Source organism: Parambassis ranga, chromosome 4 (genome assembly GCF_900634625.1).
Source record: "Parambassis ranga chromosome 4, fParRan2.1, whole genome shotgun sequence".
NCBI classification, from domain to species: Eukaryota; Metazoa; Chordata; class Actinopteri; family Ambassidae; genus Parambassis; species Parambassis ranga.
The window spans coordinates 12,506,691-12,527,810 of NC_041025.1; the positions used below are offsets into that span (position 1 = coordinate 12,506,691).

General features: G+C 40.5%; 3 protein-coding genes across 3 annotated transcripts; all 3 read right to left on the reverse strand.

The window, feature by feature from the left end:
- Positions 1 to 199: 199 nt before the first annotated feature.
- Positions 200 to 5,958, reverse strand: haus5 (HAUS augmin-like complex, subunit 5). The gene is made up of 19 exons (XM_028404425.1): positions 5,634 to 5,958; positions 5,466 to 5,528; positions 5,279 to 5,311; positions 4,937 to 4,961; positions 4,686 to 4,818; positions 4,395 to 4,554; positions 4,219 to 4,315; positions 3,849 to 3,940; positions 3,712 to 3,766; positions 3,484 to 3,611; positions 3,309 to 3,390; positions 3,060 to 3,214; positions 2,778 to 2,940; positions 2,544 to 2,624; positions 2,295 to 2,440; positions 1,922 to 2,018; positions 1,498 to 1,636; positions 892 to 1,024; positions 200 to 430 (listed from the first exon to the last, which is right to left on the reverse strand). The coding sequence occupies exons 1-19, from the start codon at positions 5,729 to 5,731 to the stop codon at positions 328 to 330; spliced, it is 1,983 nt and encodes a 660-aa protein (XP_028260226.1). The 5' UTR covers positions 5,732 to 5,958; the 3' UTR covers positions 200 to 327.
- A 430-nt stretch (positions 5,959 to 6,388) lies between these two features.
- Positions 6,389 to 10,506, reverse strand: LOC114434956 (fizzy-related protein homolog). Its single transcript, XM_028404427.1, has 14 exons — positions 10,334 to 10,506; positions 9,733 to 9,842; positions 9,522 to 9,650; positions 9,246 to 9,309; positions 9,024 to 9,154; positions 8,756 to 8,838; positions 8,465 to 8,648; positions 8,311 to 8,376; positions 8,135 to 8,237; positions 7,830 to 8,014; positions 7,515 to 7,748; positions 7,260 to 7,364; positions 7,068 to 7,160; positions 6,389 to 6,974 (listed from the first exon to the last, which is right to left on the reverse strand). The coding sequence occupies exons 2-14, from the start codon at positions 9,799 to 9,801 to the stop codon at positions 6,933 to 6,935; spliced, it is 1,488 nt and encodes a 495-aa protein (XP_028260228.1). The 5' UTR covers positions 9,802 to 9,842; positions 10,334 to 10,506; the 3' UTR covers positions 6,389 to 6,932.
- Positions 10,507 to 16,281: 5,775 nt separating this feature from the next.
- Positions 16,282 to 20,410, reverse strand: rx1 (retinal homeobox gene 1). The gene is made up of 3 exons (XM_028404539.1): positions 20,037 to 20,410; positions 17,777 to 18,030; positions 16,282 to 17,261 (listed from the first exon to the last, which is right to left on the reverse strand). Exons 1-3 carry the CDS (start codon positions 20,335 to 20,337, stop codon positions 16,788 to 16,790), a joined length of 1,029 nt encoding a protein of 342 aa, XP_028260340.1. The 5' UTR covers positions 20,338 to 20,410; the 3' UTR covers positions 16,282 to 16,787.
- Between the last annotated feature and the right edge of the window lie 710 nt (positions 20,411 to 21,120).

Consider the following 21,120-nt stretch of genomic DNA (forward strand, 5'->3'; position numbering starts at 1 on the left):
CTCAGTCCTCACACTGGACACAGTTACAAGATCAACGATGGACCGAGCGTTGAGACGGATCGATAATGGGCTACTGATCGACAACAGAACAGCTTATTCAAAAACAATACACAACGCTTCCCTACACAACATATAGAGACAAGGTTCAACAACTTCAGTGTACGTTTGACTGCCATATAAAGCAAGACATGAGGACATGTTTGGTTTGAAAGTGATTTATTAGTGACGGACACACGTAAAAATATTTAAAGTAATAATCACAATGAAAAACTAGAGCATGGTCATTCTGCCAGTGTTGCGTCATCTGTTTAAACCCCCAGGCATCCACTATGAGGCTGTAACTGCTACTGTCCACCTCTGCAGCCACTGCTGAAAAGTCAGTCCTCCTTTACTGACCTCGGGCAGGACGTGCTGGGCAGGTTTATCCCACCTGAACAAATAAACATATATAACATTAAAAAAACACTCCTTAATTACAGTATGCTTAAAACACAAGTACAACTAAATCCATGTTTAGAACAAGACAAATGGAACTGAGGTTCAAGCAAGAGTTACAGTTTAAACTTTAGTCATTTTTGAACATTTACACAGCTGATCAGTGCTATTTGTTCATGCTGTATCATCAGAAGGTGATTCAACCAAAACTGAATTGCTCAACAGTCCTATTTGTTACTTTCATTACAAAGACTTTAGGCAGCAAATGCACTTTTTCTCTAAAGTTATTATTGCACTCATTATTTAGACAATCAGATACAGACACAAAAGCTGTCGAACCACTCCATAAAGCAAAGCTCCTCATACAGGTGTAATACTTACTCAAGACTTTTTGAAAGAAAACTATGCAAGATAATCTGTTTTAAATCAACTGTGTACTCCAGAAGTGTGTCTCACCAGTAAGAGATGGCGGTTTTGACTTGATCCCCATAAGATAAGCTCTGTGCACAGAGGTGGGTGAGGCCTCTGACTCTTGGTACCAAAGACTTGAGAAGCTTCTGATCCTCCTCCATGACTCTGGACAGCAGAGCTAGACAGTATACCGTAGACAGAAGGTAGTTTGTTACTAAAAATGGCAACACAGTCTTTTCAGACATGAAGTTTCAACTTTATGTCTAAACCACCCAAACCCAGTAACATTTGTATATCAAAGTCTGAACAATTATTTGCACAAGATTACAATAAAGAAGTCCAAGCCAATATAGACCCGAGTGATGATGAATGAGACCTGACAGAGAGGCTGTCCGTAGAGGCGAGAAAGTATGGGAGGCAGAAACGGGCCATGCAGATGTGGCTGAAGATGTATGACTTCCTATGTTGTGTGGCTGGCATATTTGATAAACATGCCCTGGCTGTATGGCACTGACTAGATGATGCCATGAGAAGCACATAAAAATAACAGATTGCTGCCACTTCAACTGACTGGTGAAGCCAGACTTTTTATCCCACAACTGAAAGGGGCTATAAAATAGAAATACCACACTTCTTAAGGCGCCCAATTACCTTTCTGATCTGACGCATGGAGTTGCTCGGTTTCCCCCTGTACTTTCTGCTTAGTAGCAAAGTGAAGTTGTAGCAACTGACGGAGAAAGTGCAACTCGAGCTCCTGGGAGCGAGACTGAAAACACAACTCCTCTGGAGCCTATAGTGTAAGACAGAAAATTAGTTTGTTTAGCTTAGCTAACTTACAGCGCATATAACATCACAGCAAGGAATTGTACACATTTTTTTTCTGTGCAGAAAATCTGAACTTCTTCTATTGCAAACAACCAATCTGTGATCAATACCTGTATACATGACAGTATTCTATACAATAATTATGTTTACATTGCAATATTCAGGGTGATAGCTGCCGGTTATTAGTAACTTTTATTAACAATTTGAATTAAATAAAGATGATTGAAAAAAAACCTTGTACCATACTCACCTTATAAAGAGGGAAGGCCAGGCTCTGACGCAGGCTGCTGAAGGTCGGGGACTGCAAACGATGAATGGACAGCCACGACGCAGGAAGTCTTTGCATTCTGAAACAAAAACAAAAAACCTTCCATTTTCATTCAGCAGATTTAACTCTGATAAAGATGATGTCGCTTTTTTTGATGCATCATCTTGATGAGTCAATTTCTTTGGTCTCTCCGCTGCACTGCTCTCTGTCCATCTACAATTCATGAATTAAGGCAACAAACAAAGGGAAATAGGCAGGAAAAGTGTTTGGTTGAACTGTTTGTGATATATGACCAAATATTGGCAATAAAATATTTTAGGATGTTGGACAATTTAGGACCATCTCTGGGTCTTACCCTTCAACAGTCCTGCGATCCAGAGATGGAAGTGAAACTGTTCCCAACTGCTTAGCCTCCTTAGAAATAGAGTTCCTTAGACTGTTGGCTGCAGTGATGACATCTTCAAACTGCGGCACAAGCTTGTCCTGGATGAATTCTTGCAACTGAAACATTTTAATAGAAACAAACCAAAACATTTATGTCACCACAAAATAAAGAAAATCATATCAATAAGGGCTCTGTGCCTTAGATATTTATCCTCCAGACCTCTCTATGAAGATGAATGAGCTGTGTCTTGGCTGTCGAGTTTTCTTTAATCAGACCTCTAATCTGCTCCTGTCGGAGAAACTGCAGAAACATGTTAAATGCTGTTACAGGGATACTGACAAAAATAATGAAATGCAATCATTTATAATTTAATATATGCAAAAAGTGTTTTTATCCAAAAGAAAGACGCTTTGCAATGTTAAAAAGGTTCCATCTCTCTTCATTCATACTCACCACCAGTTCCCTGAAGTCCAGAATGCTCTGCCACTGGCAGTGGAGGTTTCTAAGTGCCTCCTGACGGCTTTTGGCAAGTTGATCAAGCTGAATGCAGTGGTCTTTGATATAATCCCTGGCTGCAGCCTGCATTGCACACTGCAGTTCCACCTCTAAAGCAGACCTAATAACAACCCAAAGTGTTTTAAACAAAACTTTACTACATGTAAAAAGTGCAACTAAAAGGAAACTAAATTTGCACATATTGTACTTAGCCACTGTAACATGAGTGAGTAGACTTACAGTGCCAAGGTGTCATTGTGAAGCTCCTCAGCAATACCAGACACCTCATGTTCAGCCTCCGTTTTCTGGGCATCCAGCTGGTTTTTGAGCTGCTTGACTCTTGAACGAGTCTGAGCCAACTCCACCAAAGTCTGCTCCACCTCTTCCCAAGCAGCCTGGAATAAAACATGCACAAATGCAAATATATCATTCAAAGGAAAAGCTTGAACAAGTTTTCTTCTGCTGTGAATGTGAACACATGTATAGCACCTCTAAGAGTGTTTTGACTGGTGGTAGCTCATTGTCCTCCTCTGCGGACATGTCCAGTAGATGATTGCTTTCATAGCGGAAACTGCAATGAGCACAAAAATTAGACATGTTACACTGAACTCTATATTCAAACAGCCTAACACAACAAATCACAATAATGTGTAGGCTCCCTCACCGCAGAGCTGTCACCTCCATTGTCACATCCAGAGAATGTAGTTTCTCCTCTAATTCTTTCTGCTCTCTTGTAGCTAAATACTGCAGCACCGAAAGCACATGGTTTGAAGGGTAACCACCCAACACATTCTGAAACACAACAAGCAACAGTATGTGTATTCAAAGTTAAAATTTAGGTGCACGCTAAAGTACAATATTATTTTGTGAAACATGTTTAAAACACACCAACCTCCACAGAACTGAGCCAGTACTGAAACACAGCAGTCCGCTGTTCACGGGTAATACTGAGTGAAAAAAAAGTAGTAAAGCAGTAAATAACTGAAAAATGAGTATCAAATAAAACAATGTAACTCTTGAAGTCCTTACTGATTTGCTGCGGAATGCCATGTTTTAAGTTCGCTCTCTTGTAAAGACTGATAGAAGTGGACCCTGTCATCACACAGCTCTCTTACTTCACGCTGAAGGGGGAAAATGAAATAAATTGCTGTCACCAGCTGTCCATATTACTGCAGTTACCTTGGTCTGCATTTAATTTTTAAATGAATGAAAAATGCTGCTCAGTTGTCTTTTTTCTTCAGTGCAATTTAGGAAAGCTGGCAAAACAGAAATCAATTCAGTATGTGTCAGCTTTACAGCCAGGAAATTAGGCTTTCTGGCTGAGACATAGACAGCAGTAACATTTTCTGTTGTCTGCCAGATGAAGACCATTTTAAATCCAATTCAGTAAAACTCTTACCAGGACTTGTGCCTCTGCTGCTGGTCTGAAGTTGAGACTGTCATCATCATTCCTGCTGGAAGGCTCATCATCAAACACCACCTCAATCTCTGCTTTCCTACAATACATAGAACTTATTTTTATAAACTGCTATGTGATCTAACATATTTCAGTTTTAACAATAGACTTTGCCATACCTTGTCATCTCTTCCACAGCCTTGCAGTGCTCAGTGATTTTTTGCATGTCATCAGACAGCACCTTCCGGGCAGAGAGGGAGCGCTGCCCAAAGCCCTGGAGAAGCAGCTCTCTGTGTTGCGTGTCTTCCACCTGGGCCCAGGTATTACTGATACACTGCTCTGTATAACAATAATAAAAAGAAGAAATTAAGAAAACGATCTAAACATAGGTACAAAAGAACACTTCTAAATACAGCAATTAACATAAAAATGACAAGGCGTTTTTCTGATTCTGCATTTGATTGACTAACCTTGTGTGGCCATCTGCTCCTCTGTTCCACTGATCTGAGTGTCCAGGTGACTGATCTCTGCTCTCAACTGCTCAATCTGCTTCTGCAGTTCTTTCCGCTTTGCAGCCTCACTCTGGCAATCAGTTTCCTTCAACTGAGAATGCAATTACAAATACGGCTTATGTGTACTGAAATTCCACTTTGTGTTTTGTTAGTGAGATCACTGGAGATTTATGGAGAGTACAGGGGTTGAAAAACGAGCTATATGTCACCTCTTTGTCTTCAAGCACTTTGTACCTAAGAGATCATGTTGTTAAGGCAATTATTGAATAGTGCAACATTAATAGTGAGTGACAAGATGAAGAACAATGGAGACAATAATAATATAAGGGTACAGACAGGCATTAACTCTCCGAAATAAAGCACCCAAATGCTTGTTGACATGCTGTAACAGGAGACAGACACAGTGTCCAGTAATCACAATATTTAAAATACAAATACTGCAGAGCTACTGGTTCTCTGCTGCTTAAATGTGTCATTTGACGGATCAGTAAATTCTGTTTCCATGCCCAGTGTAAAGGCTTTTGATCCATATGTGTGGTTGAAAAAGATACCACTGAAGGTTGCCACGGATGATCCTCACGTTCCTAGAAAAAAATACAGAAACAATCAAAAAGTCGTATTTAATTGTTTGCTATTAAAGTTATAAAATGACTTATTGCGAGATGATGTGGACTGAGTGAAAAATATGGGCAACATATACAGATGAGCTCCAGTGTGAACTAACTAACTAATACAGACCTCTCTTTATACACGTGTTGGGTAAGATATTTCCATATTGACTTTCCTGTCCCAACACAAAGCCTGGAAAACAACGAACATTTTGTTCAGCACTGCAAGGTTGGCTTCATTTATGAAAACAGCTACGTTAAGGCACCTTTGGAAGGGAGAGTTACTCTATATACCCACCTTTTGAAATACCCGTCATTTGGCAGGCTGTCGGGGGTGAAATTAAACTCTTTTGTCGCCCAACGTTTCACGTCCTGCACCAGATTTCTGTCCGCCATCGCCACAACAACTTGTTGTAAGCTAGCGAAATGTAGCAACAACAGCAGACAACTAATGTTGTCAACAAGCGTACTTTTACTTCAGTGGTTTACCGCAGCCAGGCGATTATTATACGTGAGCTTGCTATACGTTTCTGAAAGCATCGTCAATAGTAATATAAGTATTTGGTCGCAAATGTTTCCATTTTCAAGTTCCCGCCCGTTCAGTGTTTTCGGGCTGCGCCGGATACACTCATACAAGATGGACGACACCACAGCTCCTCAAGTGAAGCCAAAACATTTGCAGCCCCCCCTGGCGGCTGACTCCGGTATAGGTCAACAGACCCAGCCTCCTACTTGATAGTTGATGGGACAAGGACCCAATTTTTTGATGGTTGATGCCGTTGTTATTACGTTGATTTTCAGATCCCTGTGTTTTATCAATTTCATTTTAATTAACTATTAGTGACTGATGCTGTGACCTTTTAAACTGGACTAATCAACCTGATGGATCTGAGGGAGAGGGAAATTATGTTGCTAAGGTAAATGTGTATATGGTGAGCTAATAGTAAACTAATACTAATATTCACTATGTGATAGCAGTGGTATATTTATGTTGGCGAGTAATAAATTGAATGTCTGGAGTTAAAAAAATGATGTTAAGCTACATTACATGTCTTCAGTTCCTCCTTGTTTTATTTCCTTTTACTGCAATGATCAACAATGTAGTAGATGTCTGAATGCACAGCATTAGACTTTTCCTAAACTGCACCATTTCAGCCAAACACAATCTTCTAAGGATCACAGTACTTATGATGATGATAGTTTTCTATTTTTTTCAGACATAGTTTGACTTGGCATTGTTCTCCACAGAATCTCCACTACATGAAGGAGGACTTAATAATGTTTTACCATATAACAAGTGCATTAAATAAATTAGACCTGAGATAAAGACAAACTAAAAAAAATGTTCCATCCACATCTTAGATTGCACAATAATGAAAATGGTATCACAACATTTTTAAGTAAGGCTGATGATTTGTAGCATACAACAGAAGTCAACCTCCTTTTTAATGCCTTTTAAAAAGTAGAAAAAAAACTGAAAAGGAAATTTCCACATAGATTGTTCCTCTTCTTGTATTTGTACGTGTGTTCTTAGCACCATGGTAGTCCGGTGTTGAGGATCCACTCAAATCAAAGTTTTTTGTTTAGTTTCATAAGGCTATCGTATCCTGGTGAAGAGATTTAAAACTGATACAGACTCCTGAAACAAAAGCAGAAGAAACATGTTTAAATTATTTTGTATTTGTGACAGTGTCTGTTAACAACAAGCCATCACTGAACAGTGTTCATTCACCTTCGTTGACCGCGTTTTACTGAATACATTCCAGAAACGTAGCGTCTCATCTCCAGCTCCTGTGACTATTGCCTCACCATCCGGGGACATGGCCTAATGGAAAAAGGAAAAAAACACTATGAATCTGACAGATTTTCTATCTAAAGAAAAGCAGCAATTTCATATTCTCATCAGATCAAAACACACACTGACCAGGTAGAGCACTCTGTAGGAGTGTCCTGTAAGCTTGGCCACTTGAGTGAGAGCTGGATATTTCCACACCAGGATTTGGTTCTGAGAGTATCCATGGGTGCTCACCTGGGAAAAAGGCAAAACTCATTTTCTTGTTTTAAACAATGCTTCCTGGGGAAAGTGGCAAATTAAAAGAGGACGATAAACTCAAACTCATCAATTAGGTCAAAGACTTTAGAAACAGTTGCATATATAAACAAATCTGTAGTCACTTACCAGCTCATTGGCATGTTTGGACCAGGCCAGGTTGCAGACTTGGGAGCCGGTGTCCATACACTGCAGCGGTTGTGAAGTTAACGTATTCCAAAAACGAATACAGCGATCAGCTGTGCCGCCGCCAGAGGCCAGCAGGCCGTGCTGATGGGGGGACCATGCAATGGCTTTAACTGCAGCGAGATGATCCATGTATGTCTGCACAGGACTTAGCGACGAGTGGTTCCATACCAGCAGCTAAAGCCACAAATGAAACCGTCATCAGTAAATACCATGTGTAAACAGGCAGAAGTGAGCTTAGTAATGAGAAAACTATACCTTGTTGTCATTGCCGCCAGAGGCGAGCAGCTGATGGTCAGTGCTCCACTTCAAACCACACACTTCCTGTCTGTGTCCCTGCAGCCGTCTCTCTGACTGCAGAGGAGGTGTCCGCACATCTCTTTGAAGAATCATACGATCCCGGCTTCCTGAAGAAAGCTGGTCTGCATTCCACGCTAAAGCTCCTGTAAACAGAACAGAGAGTTTTCTATGTGTTAAGCTGCTTAAGCTTGATTTCTGTTGATTTGTATAAGCACTCCACTTCATAAGCCATTTTTAGCAAGTAAAACACAGCCAAAACTCACCAACTCTGGCCGTGTGTCCTTCTAAGGCAAAGAGTTTTTTGCCAGCACCAGCATCCCAGATCTGAACGTAGCCTTTGTGAGTGCCTACTGCGACAAGGTTACCCTAAAAAGAGAAAAGAAAAAGTAAACAACACTCCAGAGCAGCTTCTTGACAGCTGTAAGCTGTGTGTACTCACCCTTTCAGACCACCCAACCGATGTGACTGAATCTCCCTCCACAGATAAATCACATAGCCTTGTAACCTGAAGAACAGCACAGTATATATAAACAAATACACATCTGATTCATGTCCCTAAATTATGTGCAGAAAAAAAACATACACTACCATACCTGGCTGGTGCAAGCACTCCACAGGTAAACACACGTTCCCAGGCCGACACTGAGCACATTAAGAGACGACCAATCTACCAAGTTGAGGTAAAAGTCATCCTGCAGCTCTGGAGCATCCAGGACTTTAAAGGGAATCTTGGAGATTTTCCGAGTTGGCTTTCTTGGTGATAGCAACAACTTCTGACTGTAACATAAAAATCCAAAATGTTCTTTACATTCTTTTGCAAATTATCTACAGTGAAAATCTACATCTGATAATCTGCTTCATCAGCTGATGAAGGGTGCCTTTACCTTTTGTTGCTAACAGGCGATAGAGAGTATGGAGAGATGTTAGCAGCATCATCTGGTGATGACCTTTTGGTGTTAAGAGAATACTGCGGAGAACAGGCAGATAATATTACATGTTTTTAAAAGAGTGTCACTAAAATAATGCAACCACTGAAGAAGAAAAACTATACAGAGATTGAGCATTTGTCCAATAATGTGTCTATTCTTACAATTATTGACAAATGTGCTGTATAATTCAGTGTCTAAAAAGTATGAGAACAAATGTCCGTACTGAGAAGAGACTCCTCTTCTCAGGGGTTGATGGCTGTAGACGTCTGTCTTCTGTCTGGGGGTCTTGGATCTTTTCTATTCCAGCTCCAAGCAGCTCATTCTTCAGTAAAGCAGAGTAGGCCAGCCCATCTGCTATATGTACAAAAATATGATTTTATTCATTCCCAGTACAGTTATTAAAATACACTTCTGTGTGCTTACAATAGAATTACAAGTTATTTACCTTTGACATTATCAGAAGAGGCATCCTTTGTTTTTCTGTTCTGAGTTGGTGACTTTTCATTTTCCTAAAAAAAAAAAACATAAAGATTCAAGAGGTTATTGATTAGACATTCTTATTTTGTTACACCTCAAACTGGTTAAGTGAAGAAGTGAGTCCTAAAGTTTCAAACTTATTTCTTGCTTACTACATAAATCCAAATGTGTTTCAGCGTCAAAGACTTTTGACTGGCACTGTCCATACTACTCTCTTATGAACGCACACACAACAACTTCATACATTGATTCTATGGAAGTTGATGTTCCACTTGGCTCCTGCTCTGGTAGGAATAAATCTGTCTCCAAGTTTGCTGGGTGAGGACAACGGGGAGCCACCAGGGGTCCGACTGTGTAGATTCTGTGGCAATTTCTGAAACATAAAAGTTACTTTTTTATCACTTCATTTATAAGCTGACTGAAAAGATAACAAAGGGAAGTAACAGATGACTTACAGAAGGGCTGAAGTTTTCATTCTCAACGTTGATTTGGCGTAACAGGCGATGCTCATATTCATGGTCCATCTTTGACCCTGATTCCACCACTGGAAACTACGAAGACTATCCTAAAAAACAACAACAACAGCAAAATACTGTGAACCAAAAAGTCTTACTGGACAGGGCAGATTAGCTGAAAGATGTAATGTCTTATTAACACAGATTTAAACCATGAAGTTAGGTTAATTGCATTTAAGTCGTTGACATCTTTTACAGACGTTATTAATTCAGAATTCATTTGTTGCTGTCTGCTGCCACTACCTAGTAAAAATAAACAAAAAACAACACTAATAGTATTTGAACAATAACATGTTCAGCACGATCCTAAACTCGGAAGCGTAAGCAGAGCTTAGGTTTAGAAAATTAGTACATTCAGAAGTTAAGTTTAACGTTTAACTAACACGTTAAAAGCACAAAATGACATTTTAAAAGCCTTGTTCGTAGTAAATGTCAACAAATAAGCGTCCTCGCTGTCATGTTTGTGCTGAAAAGGGAGAGGTAGCTAGCTCAGCTAGTAGCTGGTCTGATCTGATCATATTTTACAACTCAGACTACGAACCAACAAGGAGCCAGCTCCTGAAGCGCTAAACCCGACCACACCAACGGGGTCGACACGTAGATCAGGCAAATATGTCCCGTAAAATAAAAATGATCCACTTTCAGATGAAGCTAGTTGAGTTTAGCTGAGATATAACTCGCAGTGCACTATGGGAGTTTGGTGACACGCCTGTGACGTACACCTCTCAAATCAAAACACGGAAATGCCGCATTTGTTGCCAGGTAGAGTCTAAATGGTTTTTAGATAAACTATTTTGAGGTTGTCGTGGTCGATTAAAGCTGCGGTTGTGGAAGAAAATGTATGTGTGTGAAAGTGTGTGTCTAAATTAACTAATTCTGGCATTGTGTGTGCTTCCACATCTATCAACTGGCTTGTTTTTTAAGAATATAGCCAGTTCAACCGAGGATGAGTCGGGTCGTCCTGACCTAGCTCTTCAACCCTTGAACTTAAACATTTCCTGTCATGTCATGTCATGATTAGTCTGACAGTTTGACTGTAAATAAAAACGTATACGAAATAGATATAACTTGTTTTTTGATCCCTCATTTAACAATACATATGTAGATAGCATTGGGACCCTGGGATTGAAAACAAAATATTAAAATATATGTAATATGAGTGAACTATACTGAATCACTATGGTTAAACTATGGTAGTATGTTTAAAAAAGAAACAAAAAATACGTGTCATGTCTAAAGTTCAAACATAGAGGGCGCAATAGATCTATTTTCACACTCCACACCCAGCTAATGTACCTTGCATGTGTGTGTTCTGACCTGTGCTTCCTGAAAGTCCTCTCAGCTCAGGCCTTAATCATTTTTCTGAATCAACTTCATTAGCGTTTCCTGCAGCACATGCTTAGGAAAATTGTGCTATGGTGTCCATTACAGATATTTGTTGATGTTGATTTAATATTTTTTATTTAAAATTATTAGGCAAAAAAGAGAAAAATACCCATAAAATATACCTTCCCTTTGTCTAATAATGAACCTAAATTAAACTTTGATGAGTTGACTTTTGTCGATATAAAACACAAAGGCTGTGGAAGTTTTTCCTGTAATTTAATCTCAAATGGGGCTTTCAGCTTCCAGCTTTAACAGAGTTTATTTAAAATATGTCCCATGTTATGTTTAAACTATGTGACAGGCCAGAGATCAGGTGAAAATTTTCAGACAAAAAAAGTACAGCAAAAATACTTCAGTGATATTTTGAGAATGTGTAACAAAACAACAATTGCATGAAATGTAACTACTGTAATGAAAGCAGCAACAAACAATAACAGATACATTCTCTTTATACTTTGTGTGTCTACATTCTTCTGTGGCCTGCGTTGACTTCAGTGTGCTGGGTGCTTTCTTTCCATGAGATTAAAGCTTCACTCCACTTGTACTGTTTTTTTGGCTCATTATCTGTTGCAAATCCTGAGAACAGTAAAATATAAAAAACCTGCTGAATGTAGACCTGTGATGAAGTATTTGATAATCTAATCAAGGCTGAAGCCTGGTTTTTAGTTTATGACAGGTTAGGTGTATTTTTAGATCCTGTGCTTGCGTGCCCTACTCTCCTGCTCTAGATTGTATTATAACAGGATTAAACACTCATAATGTATCTGTGAGAAATGTTTGGAATGTGTTTAGCGCCCATCCAAAAAAAAAAAAAACACTGCTGAATGTACTTTTATGGCACCAGCCCATCCTATATAACAATGTAGGCTCACAGCTAATGACCATGCAGCACTGACAAAAGGCTGAACACGCTCCCTTTAATGCTGACAATTGCAGTGATATTAATCACAATCTGAGCGCACTGAGGGCCACCTGTGAACATCACTGTGTGTTTTCTGCTGAGTGAGCCTATAGAAATTTATCATACCAGATACACACAAGTTCTACAAGTGTGAAGGAAGCACCACACACTCACACACACTGTGCCTATCTGTCTCCCACTCTTACAGACACACCCACACAAGCACTGGCGCCAACAACCAAATTCCCCCCCTCTCGCTCCCCCTCCCTTTAACTGACCTCTAATTATGTCATGCGAAAAAGCTGTGTCCCATTGAAAAGCTGTCTTAATCAAACCCAATTAATTCCGCTATTTTCCCTTATTATCCTTTGCAAGGAACGCGTCTTTCCAATAAGACTGTTAACTCCAGCCGTGGCCCTTTCAGATCCACCATGGTGCAGGAGTAAAATAATAGACTGCACAATTAATCAATTAGTCATTAGGGACTCAGTTGTTCCTAATAAACACAGTTACTGTGTAGCAGAAGTGACGTGATGTTTCCTCTAAAGTTACTCTCCTTTTCTCACTAGTTTTAGTTTAAACAACATGTTGTGTTAATGTTTACAGGAAACTTAATGTATTTTTAATGCTCAGATGTTGATGGTTTTACAACAAATATGAAGACTGAATAAGGATGAGATACTTTTAAAGCTGCAGGAGTGAATGTGTGGAAGATTATGAATAAATGAATCTCCATGTTATGTATGTCTGCCTATATGTACAGTTTAGCTTCTCTTATTTATGTGAACACAAACAAGACAAAAAGGTTTTTATTGTTGCTGATGTTTAATAACTGAATGCATGATTTTTCTGTGAGCAGACAGATTGGTGCTCAGATTTGTTGTCCCGATGGAACAGGGAGGATTACAGGCTGTGTTCCTGTGTCTTAGCCTCCCACCACAAGACTCAGCATTCTGGTCCTAATTGCTGGACATCAAGCAATATGTAGACAAGATTGATTTTTCTGTACAATCCAGATGTCCAGATTAGATCAGGCCATGTTTTGAGGAGTATATACTGTGCAAACGTGATTGTATATTATTTTATCTTTGCACTTTTGATATTTCCTGTTTATGTTCTAGAAGTTCAGAGAAAAAAAAAGTTAAAAGAATAGTTTGTCTTACATTTTAAGGACTATAATAAATGACAGTGTACCGCTCCATCAGGATTGTGTTTCTTGTTGATCTGCTGCTGCTCTTTTTCCCATGCTTTCCTTTGTGCCACTCACTCTGGCTCAACGCATGCCTACCCTGGCCCCTGGCTGTGACTAACAGCCCCGGCCCGGCCCCAGTTGAGCAGTGCCAAGCTGTCCAGCAGTTAGTTAGTGTCTGTTCAGGCCTAGCTCAGCCCAGCCCAGCCCGGGTACTAATCCCCAGGGTTGTCAGAGGACCCCGCTCTGAACTCATCCTGCAACACAGGAAAACGCTCTAATTGGGGGATTTTCTACATCATTAACTCTGATGAGCAGCCATCCTCTCTCTCTCTCTCTCCCTCTTCCTATTTTCTCTCTCCCTCTCTCTCTCACTCCCACACTTTTTTTCAGACTTAATCTGTCTTAATGTTTCTTTTTTCCTTTCTCTTACACTCTTGTTTGTATAAAGCAGTTCTTCCATTTTTACACAATGTATGTCCAACATTTAAAAAAAAAAAAACAGTGAAAGTTCAACAAGTCTCTAGTTGAATTCACCAAAAAAAATGCTATCCCTGACAACTGAAATTTGAACTTCGAGCAGTAATCATATCAGACTGTCATCATATTTGATTCACAGCGCAGGACATGTGACTTGCTGAAAAAATCATTTGTGGGCAGTCCTTTAAACAGACATTTAATTACCAAACGATTGATTATTCGGAATCTTCAAAAAAAAAAAAAAAACAGGCGGTCAGAAACAGTCTAAACATACTGAATGTAGTAAACACATTACACATGTCACTATGTAAATCAATGTTCAATTTACATGCAGATTCTGCATTCTTAGAACGTAACAGTACTCTGATTACCACCTGTTTACACTGTATGTTCTACGGTTATTTGAATACTGATTTAATGGGATAGATAGATAGATAGATGTCATACATTTCAAAAATATTTTCAGTGCCACTGCAAGTGTTAACAGTAACATGTCAAAAATCATACAAACATATTACAACCTCTGGGTTATCCATATGGTTCATGAAGTGAGGTCTGTTCAGAGCTCCATCTGTCCAGGAAAGTGATTCACACACTGAGGAGGCCAGTGAGCATGGCGGCACCGGGCCCTCTCTGAACATGTGTTGCAGCGGCTGAGCCTGCCGACCTGCCGGCCTGCCTGGGGGCAATTAGAGAGCTGGGCCCTGCGGTCAGAGGCCCCCCTGGGAAGCCCTGATTGATTGGAGTCTCATCTTCCTAACAGGCTGGCACCCTGCCACCAAACCATGGAACAGCAGAGAGGATTGGGAGGGGTGAAAGAAAGAAAGAAAGAGCTCTTACATGACAGAGAGACCAGGAACACAAGTGTTAGAAGAAAAGAAAGAATGTCTCTGCCCATGGATTATACTGTAGTAATCTCGGATCGCTCTTTTAGTCTTAGTGACTGTGTGGGAATGAGTGCACAGGTTGGCATGAAAACATTACAAAGTAGAGATAAAACTTCTATCAAACTATATTTATTTTCAGTAGACCTTCATTTTTTCCAGACAAAATCAAAAAAGAAACAATATTCTCACTAAAACAGACAAAGCTAAGACATGCAAGACAAATACACTGTACAAAAACTGTTCTAGTGCAATTTGGCCATTAACTAACCTTTGGCTTATTCTTGGCCCAAAATCACATATAATGTATCGTCCTATAGAAGCTTTTATTGTGCAAGGTAACCCTCATCTCCTCTATGGGGTGAGAGGTCCTGGCATCATCCAACAGGGAGGCTAAACACATCACTAACCAACAACAGTGAAAATCTACATGATGAGACACCATGTTTCCCTCTCTGAACAGGTTGGACTAAACGTCTTCTCACTGCTGTTTGACATCATATTAAAGTGAAATATCACAACCAGAAAACGGGCAGTAATGAAGAAAATGAGTCTCCTTCAAACACAAAAAAACATAGAAAAATAAAAAGGATTCTGAAATTGCACTTTAAAATGACGAGTTTTCTCTCCCTCGTTTCATTCAATAAAAGTTAGCATATGACAAGTCTAGCTGCACATTTTTGTGAGGTGGTACCTGCAGATGTTAAAAAAAATCTTGTTAATCTATTTAGCCCTACAGCCCATATAAAGCATGTTGTGTTTAAGCTTCACTACCTTTAAGACAATTAGAGCTTAACTCTGTAACAGATGGTTAAAAAAACAATATTGTGTCACTAATGACCATAGCAGCTACAATCCATGTTTCTTCTCCTTTGAAACTTCTATAACAAAATGGTTACAAGGGCCTATTTAGTGCAGCCTGAAACCGTTTCTCCCCCTTCAGTTTCAGACAAAGAGGATACACTTGGATCAATTGTGCCGAACAAAGACTGAACTATGTGGGGTGACGCATCACACAGGGCTCTTTCTGCTGCCCTGCACGTACACGCAGCCACCCAACACTGAGCTGCCAACAGGTTTTCTCCTCCAACAGCCACTCAAGCAAAAAGAGGGTAACTCCGCACACCAGCACACATCTTGTGTGCATCCTCTCCTTTCTCTTAAAGCATCCCAGCATGAGTCAGAAAAATATTACATTTGTGCAGGATTATTTTTGGTATATTCTCAGCCCTGATCCACAAAGGTGCCGTCACATCTCTGATTTTACTTTCTCACCAAAACAATAACAAGTGTTTTTTTTAAAAGATTTTTGACCCCTTAATGAAGCTCTAGTCCTTGCTGAGGTCATATTCTTCCAGTCAGTCCAGATCTGTATAAACTCAAACACATAAACAGCGCTGTAAATGAGAGATGCAGTGAAAATCAGATTGGTGAGATGTGCAGCTGGAGACACAGTTTCACATCCTTATGGCTGGATTTCATGTTAAACTGAGACCAGACCTTCATTCATACACAGTGTTCTCGGAGACTCTGATTAGCTGACCCATGAAAATTCGACAATTGGATTAATTAGTAAAAACACAAACTCGGAAAAGAAAATGGGAAAAGTAAAGAATGAAGAGCAGATGTGATATTTTGTTTGACTCAAGTGATTTTGATGGTTGAATGAAAGGTGATGAGAGCAATAATATTTCACACATTTTTTGGCAGTTTTCAGATTACAGGAGTGCCTGCAAACAGCTGCTCTTTGAGAAAGAATCAGTGGACCGCACCAGGTGTGAATATTATTTTGCCATGTGTGAACAGCTGAAGGGAAGACTGGCTGATGTGGATATTGATAAGGGTGCAAATTGTGTTTAAAGCATCGGCCACCAAGAACACATTTGCTTTGTACAGCAACCAAGGCAACATTAAACACCCGAGGACTGGAGGACAACAGGTACAATAATGTGTAGTGGTGCGAAACGAACAGTTTTGTGTGTTTCATGGCCTTGAGATGAGGAAATAATAAAAAGTTTAAAAAGGTCTTCAGTTTTCACAGTTCAAAGTCCTCTTCTTTTGCTCAAACATGTCATCTGTTACCATGAACCCCAACAAACAACCATCAGCACCTCCCTCTATCAACGTCGCCCACACAGAGTGTCATGTTTGTTAGTCACATGGGTTGCCAGGTCTTGTCCATAGACTGGATGTGTTCCTTGGCTTTCATTCTCAGCGCAGCAATACTAGAGCTGCGGTCCACGTCCTCCAGAGGGTATTTATCAGGGTACGGTGCTGAACACTGGTAAGGAGGAGGAGCCATACTCTGCATCCCCTGACCCATTGATGGGTGAGGATGAGGATGGGAATGAGGATGGGGAGCTGAGTTGAGGAAGCTGTGGCTGGGATAGCTCGGCTGGAGGCCCTGAGCTGGACCCATGAAGCCTGGGATACTGTGGACAGGTGTGGCACTGGATAGAGGGGACGTCAGCCAGGGGTCCAGAGGGAGGGAGTTGCTCATTGGCCCCATGTTGGTGTGAACGGGTGCTGGGCGGTTGAAGGAGAGCATTGGTGAGTCGTGGAGTTTCATGGTGCTAGCTTCCAGTTTTTCTTGCCGACGCCATTTTGCTCTGCGGTTCTGGAACCAGACCTAAAAGAGAAATGAACGTACAACTTAAGGTGATGATGAAGTACATAATCCACAGTTCTGAATATTAACTATGCCACATAAAAGTCAACTATTGATATCATGTTTATATTGTGTTAATACCACACACCTGGAAGTGGGAAAGCACCCTTCAGATGTCATTCTGAGAACATTTGGTATCTCTTTAAGAGAGCACCTAATTCTAACTTCTTAGTTCCAGCTCCCATTGTGTCTCTTTCTCTAAAGAAACCACTGCCCTGTTTAAGCCTCCACCTCCTCCTCCTTTGGGCTCAGTGTGAAGTTGGCATTGTACGTCTTAATCACACACCTATCCGGTACAATCACCTCACCTGAACTGGTCTTTCCAAATCCAACCAAAGCCTTTTGCACGTCATACACATCAGTGTGACACACTGAAGAAGTGGGAGGTTATTTCACATGCTGAAGCATCTCTGTGATTGATCACCTATCAGATGAGGCTTAGCTAGGTAGGCTCATATTGTCGTATTTGATCGTACCTGAACTCGGACTTCGGGCAGGTTCACCTTCATGGCGAGCTCCTCACGGCTGTACACGTCTGGGTAGTGGGACTTCTCAAAGGCACGCTCCAGTTCATGTAGCTGGTAGGTGGTGAAGGTGGTGCGGTTACGCCTGTGCTTCTTTTTGGGCTGATCATCATTACATGGCTCTGGAGAATTCCCTTCATCACTTTCTACGCTCTTCCTCAGCTCGCTCAGTTCTTCATCACACTTATTTGTGAACAGGCCCGTGTCTGTTCAGATAAACATAAAAAATGAGTTTATATTGGCTCTAAAAAGCACTGTGAACCAGAACTACAATTCAGAGAGAAAAGAAAATGCATCTTGAAGTAAAGAATGTGGAGCCCACTCTACAGCAGGGCACACATAAGTTTGACACCTACAACAATAGGCTACTGTAGGTCAGTGAAGCAGGCAATTCCCTGAACCTCAATGAAGCTCAGAAACATTCCTAATCGGATTTTGAAAAAGTTGTTTACAGTATTTATGTTTTGCAAAGAAAATAGGTCTTTAAAAGGATATTTGGAAACAATTTTTTATCAACTATGAAGACACATAAAATACTTTCCCATAAATACATACACATACATGTACAGAAACACAGACAATTAAATCGTGTACAAACATTATGATCCACTAATCAGATCAGCCGCTCTTGTAATGCAGCCTGAGTCTATGTGTCTTCAAAGACTGCATCCTCCTGGCTGACATGAAGGAAGGTCGGTGTAAATGACAGTATTCACTGCTTACTTACACATTTGCTTGCATGTTTGTCATGGAGCAGGTAGTCAATAAGAGTTTAGACATACTACAACCAAAGACTCCATGAGAGCAAGAGGAGCTGCACATACATAAAACCTCAGCTAAGTTTATTGTATTATTGTCACCTAAAGATATCTATACATCTATGTTTATGTTATATGTTAAAATGTATGTTATCATTTTCATTCATTTTCATTCATTAAAATCAAGAATGAATCTTTCCGACACACTTAAGACTGACTATAACATTGACAACATCTCCACATAAAGTATGCGTCCTTTCAGAGCATCAGTGGAACATCTGACTGTATCTAAACACTGGCTCGTTTCTGTTAATGTGATGTGATGTGAATGTGGCCTTTCCTCTGGCAAACGAGAGCAGAGGGAAAGGCAGAGCAGGATTTGAGGGGTTCATTTATCCACCTCTCATTAAGCAGCTATGACAAAGGCCAGGCTCGGACAAAGGCAGAGGTCAGGTCTGGTTCAGTGACCAGCTCTTGGCCTGTCAGCCCATCACAGCCACAGGTCTGAAGCCTCCCCACTGTTTGTCAGCCAGCAGAACATCTCAGCACAGAGAGGGCAGGGGGGGGCGACTGACACCAAGCACTGAAAAGCTGCTCCTTCAGAAGGAACCAGGCTGACTTCACAGGAAACATTCATATACAAAGTGATTTCATTAATGTTGATGTACGTTCATCCAACAACTGACTATGATTCACTTTTTTTCAGGAGGGGTGGATCATGTTTTTTTTTTCAATCCTAAAATCGCCAACCACCTGCCAGCATGTGAAAATAGCTTCAGATTAAGTGTGATGAATTTGAGACAGAACGATGACAATAACGCTCGAATGAACTACAGTACAATCTAATCTGCACAGAAGAGAAGATTAGGGGAATTCCACCAGGGGATGGGGATTGGTCTTGTGGACATAAAGCCCCTACACCATCTTGTCCTGTGATTTATCTCCCAATCTCAGTCCACACAGTTCAGCTAATGCAACAGGCGCTTACATAGCAACAGCATGTAACATCCTTTTAGAGGCAGTCTCTTGCTGAAGCTCAAAATTAGTCTGTTATTCATGCTGTTTGATGTGTTTTCTAATGTTTTTTGTGGAAAACTTCAAAGCCTAAAAGGTCTGAACTCATTTTTTCTGTGCACCATGAAAGTCTGGTGATCAGATAACTTTATAGTCAGCTGTCAAATAATTTGAAGATTTATTTATGTTAGCTCAGATGCATCAATATCTTAACTTCAGTGCAGGAAAAGCTATCCCTGCTCACCTAATTCAAATCTCTGGAACGCTGAAGTCCACACCTTTTCCTGAGGTGCTGCTATAAAGTCAATATCTTTGACCATCTCATTAAAAAATCAGATGATTCATCTGCAATAACAAACACCGTGCTGTTCAAAGCCTCTAATACCATGTGGTGTAACATAAACCACTTTACCAGGATGGAGACCAGCACATAGTCTCACCATGGTACTGCTGCTGCTGCCCTGTACTGCTGCCGCTCCTCAGAGAGGAAAGGTGCCCACTGTAAGAGGGCTCCTGCTGCTTCCCAGGTTCTGTCAGGCCATCTAAGTTTACTTTGTGGGGTCCTGAGGCCCCAGCAGGACTTAGCAAGGGGTCCTGGTCTTTACTGAAACCCAGGATGACATCGATGCTGTGGACGCGGCCGCCCGCTGCGACGCCCCCACCTTTCCCCATTTCGTGGAAGTTGCTGGGTGAGAGGCAGCTGTCGTCCACCATGTTCATGGTATCCAGTGATAAATGCATTCGAGCGTCTGGGAGATCACCCGGGCCTGCGGTAAGAAGGAAAGAGGTTGAGAGAAAAATAACTGTAGGTGGTCAGAGATCACCTTGTTACCTTAGACGACCATGTCAAAACCTTCATCCATCTTAACCTGATTATCCTCTTCAGAAGTCCAAGGGGCCAACCCCCTTAGACCCTGAAAGCTGCACTACAAAAAAATTAAACTGCACAAGTCTTAATCTACACTTTTTTTAAAAAACATGTCTGACACATACAGTGTATGATCATACATGTAGAGTATGATCATAAAGTATAAATTTTATAATAATAAAAATAATATTTAGCAGTTTCTGAGAATAATTTACAGTTATTCTAAACTCATTACTCACAACACCAAAGCCCAGATTTCACACAGCTTTTATGTGAAAGTTTTCTTGTTTGTTTCAGTTTGTAATGTTGCTTCCCAATATAACTCAAACCTTCCACATTTATTGTCAAATGTCAGGATCAGCAGGTGTATTTTTATTTCTCTGTACACCACCATACACACACAGGCTTAAAGTTTTAAAACAAAACAAACATGCAAAAACAGATGATGGCTGATGGACGTGTCACATTAAAGAGGATTATTTACACATAGAAAAGTTGTGAAGTTAATTCAGTGAAAAGCAGAAAGGGTCAATGAGAGGCAACAATCATGAGTTTCAGTGAGTAAGCGATGCCTACCTCCTTGAAGTAAATATGTAGAAGTGCTGAAGTTACTGATGCCAGCGTTCCACCTGTTCTTCACGCTTTCCAGATCCACT

Coding starts and splice junctions, on each gene's coding strand:
- haus5 (XM_028404425.1), bottom strand. CDS start 5,731: ATGGCGGACAGAAATCTGGTGCAGGACGTGAAACGTTGGGCGACAAAA. Junction 3,612..3,711: donor ACTGGCTCAGTTCTGTGGAG/GTTGGTGTGTTT, acceptor GTTGTGTTTCAG/AATGTGTTGGGTGGTTACCC. Junction 1,637..1,921: donor TGGCCTTCCCTCTTTATAAG/GTGAGTATGGTA, acceptor CTTACACTATAG/GCTCCAGAGGAGTTGTGTTT.
- LOC114434956 (XM_028404427.1), bottom strand. CDS start 9,801: ATGGACCATGAATATGAGCATCGCCTGTTACGCCAAATCAACGTTGAG. Junction 9,155..9,245: donor CTCTTCTGATAATGTCAAAG/GTAAATAACTTG, acceptor TTGTACATATAG/CAGATGGGCTGGCCTACTCT. Junction 8,649..8,755: donor TCGCCTGTTAGCAACAAAAG/GTAAAGGCACCC, acceptor TTTATGTTACAG/TCAGAAGTTGTTGCTATCAC.
- rx1 (XM_028404539.1), bottom strand. CDS start 20,337: ATGCATTTATCACTGGATACCATGAACATGGTGGACGACAGCTGCCTC. Junction 18,031..20,036: donor GCAGCAGCAGCAGTACCATG/GTGAGACTATGT, acceptor TTATCTGAACAG/ACACGGGCCTGTTCACAAAT. Junction 17,262..17,776: donor TGCCCGAAGTCCGAGTTCAG/GTACGATCAAAT, acceptor TTTCTCTTTTAG/GTCTGGTTCCAGAACCGCAG.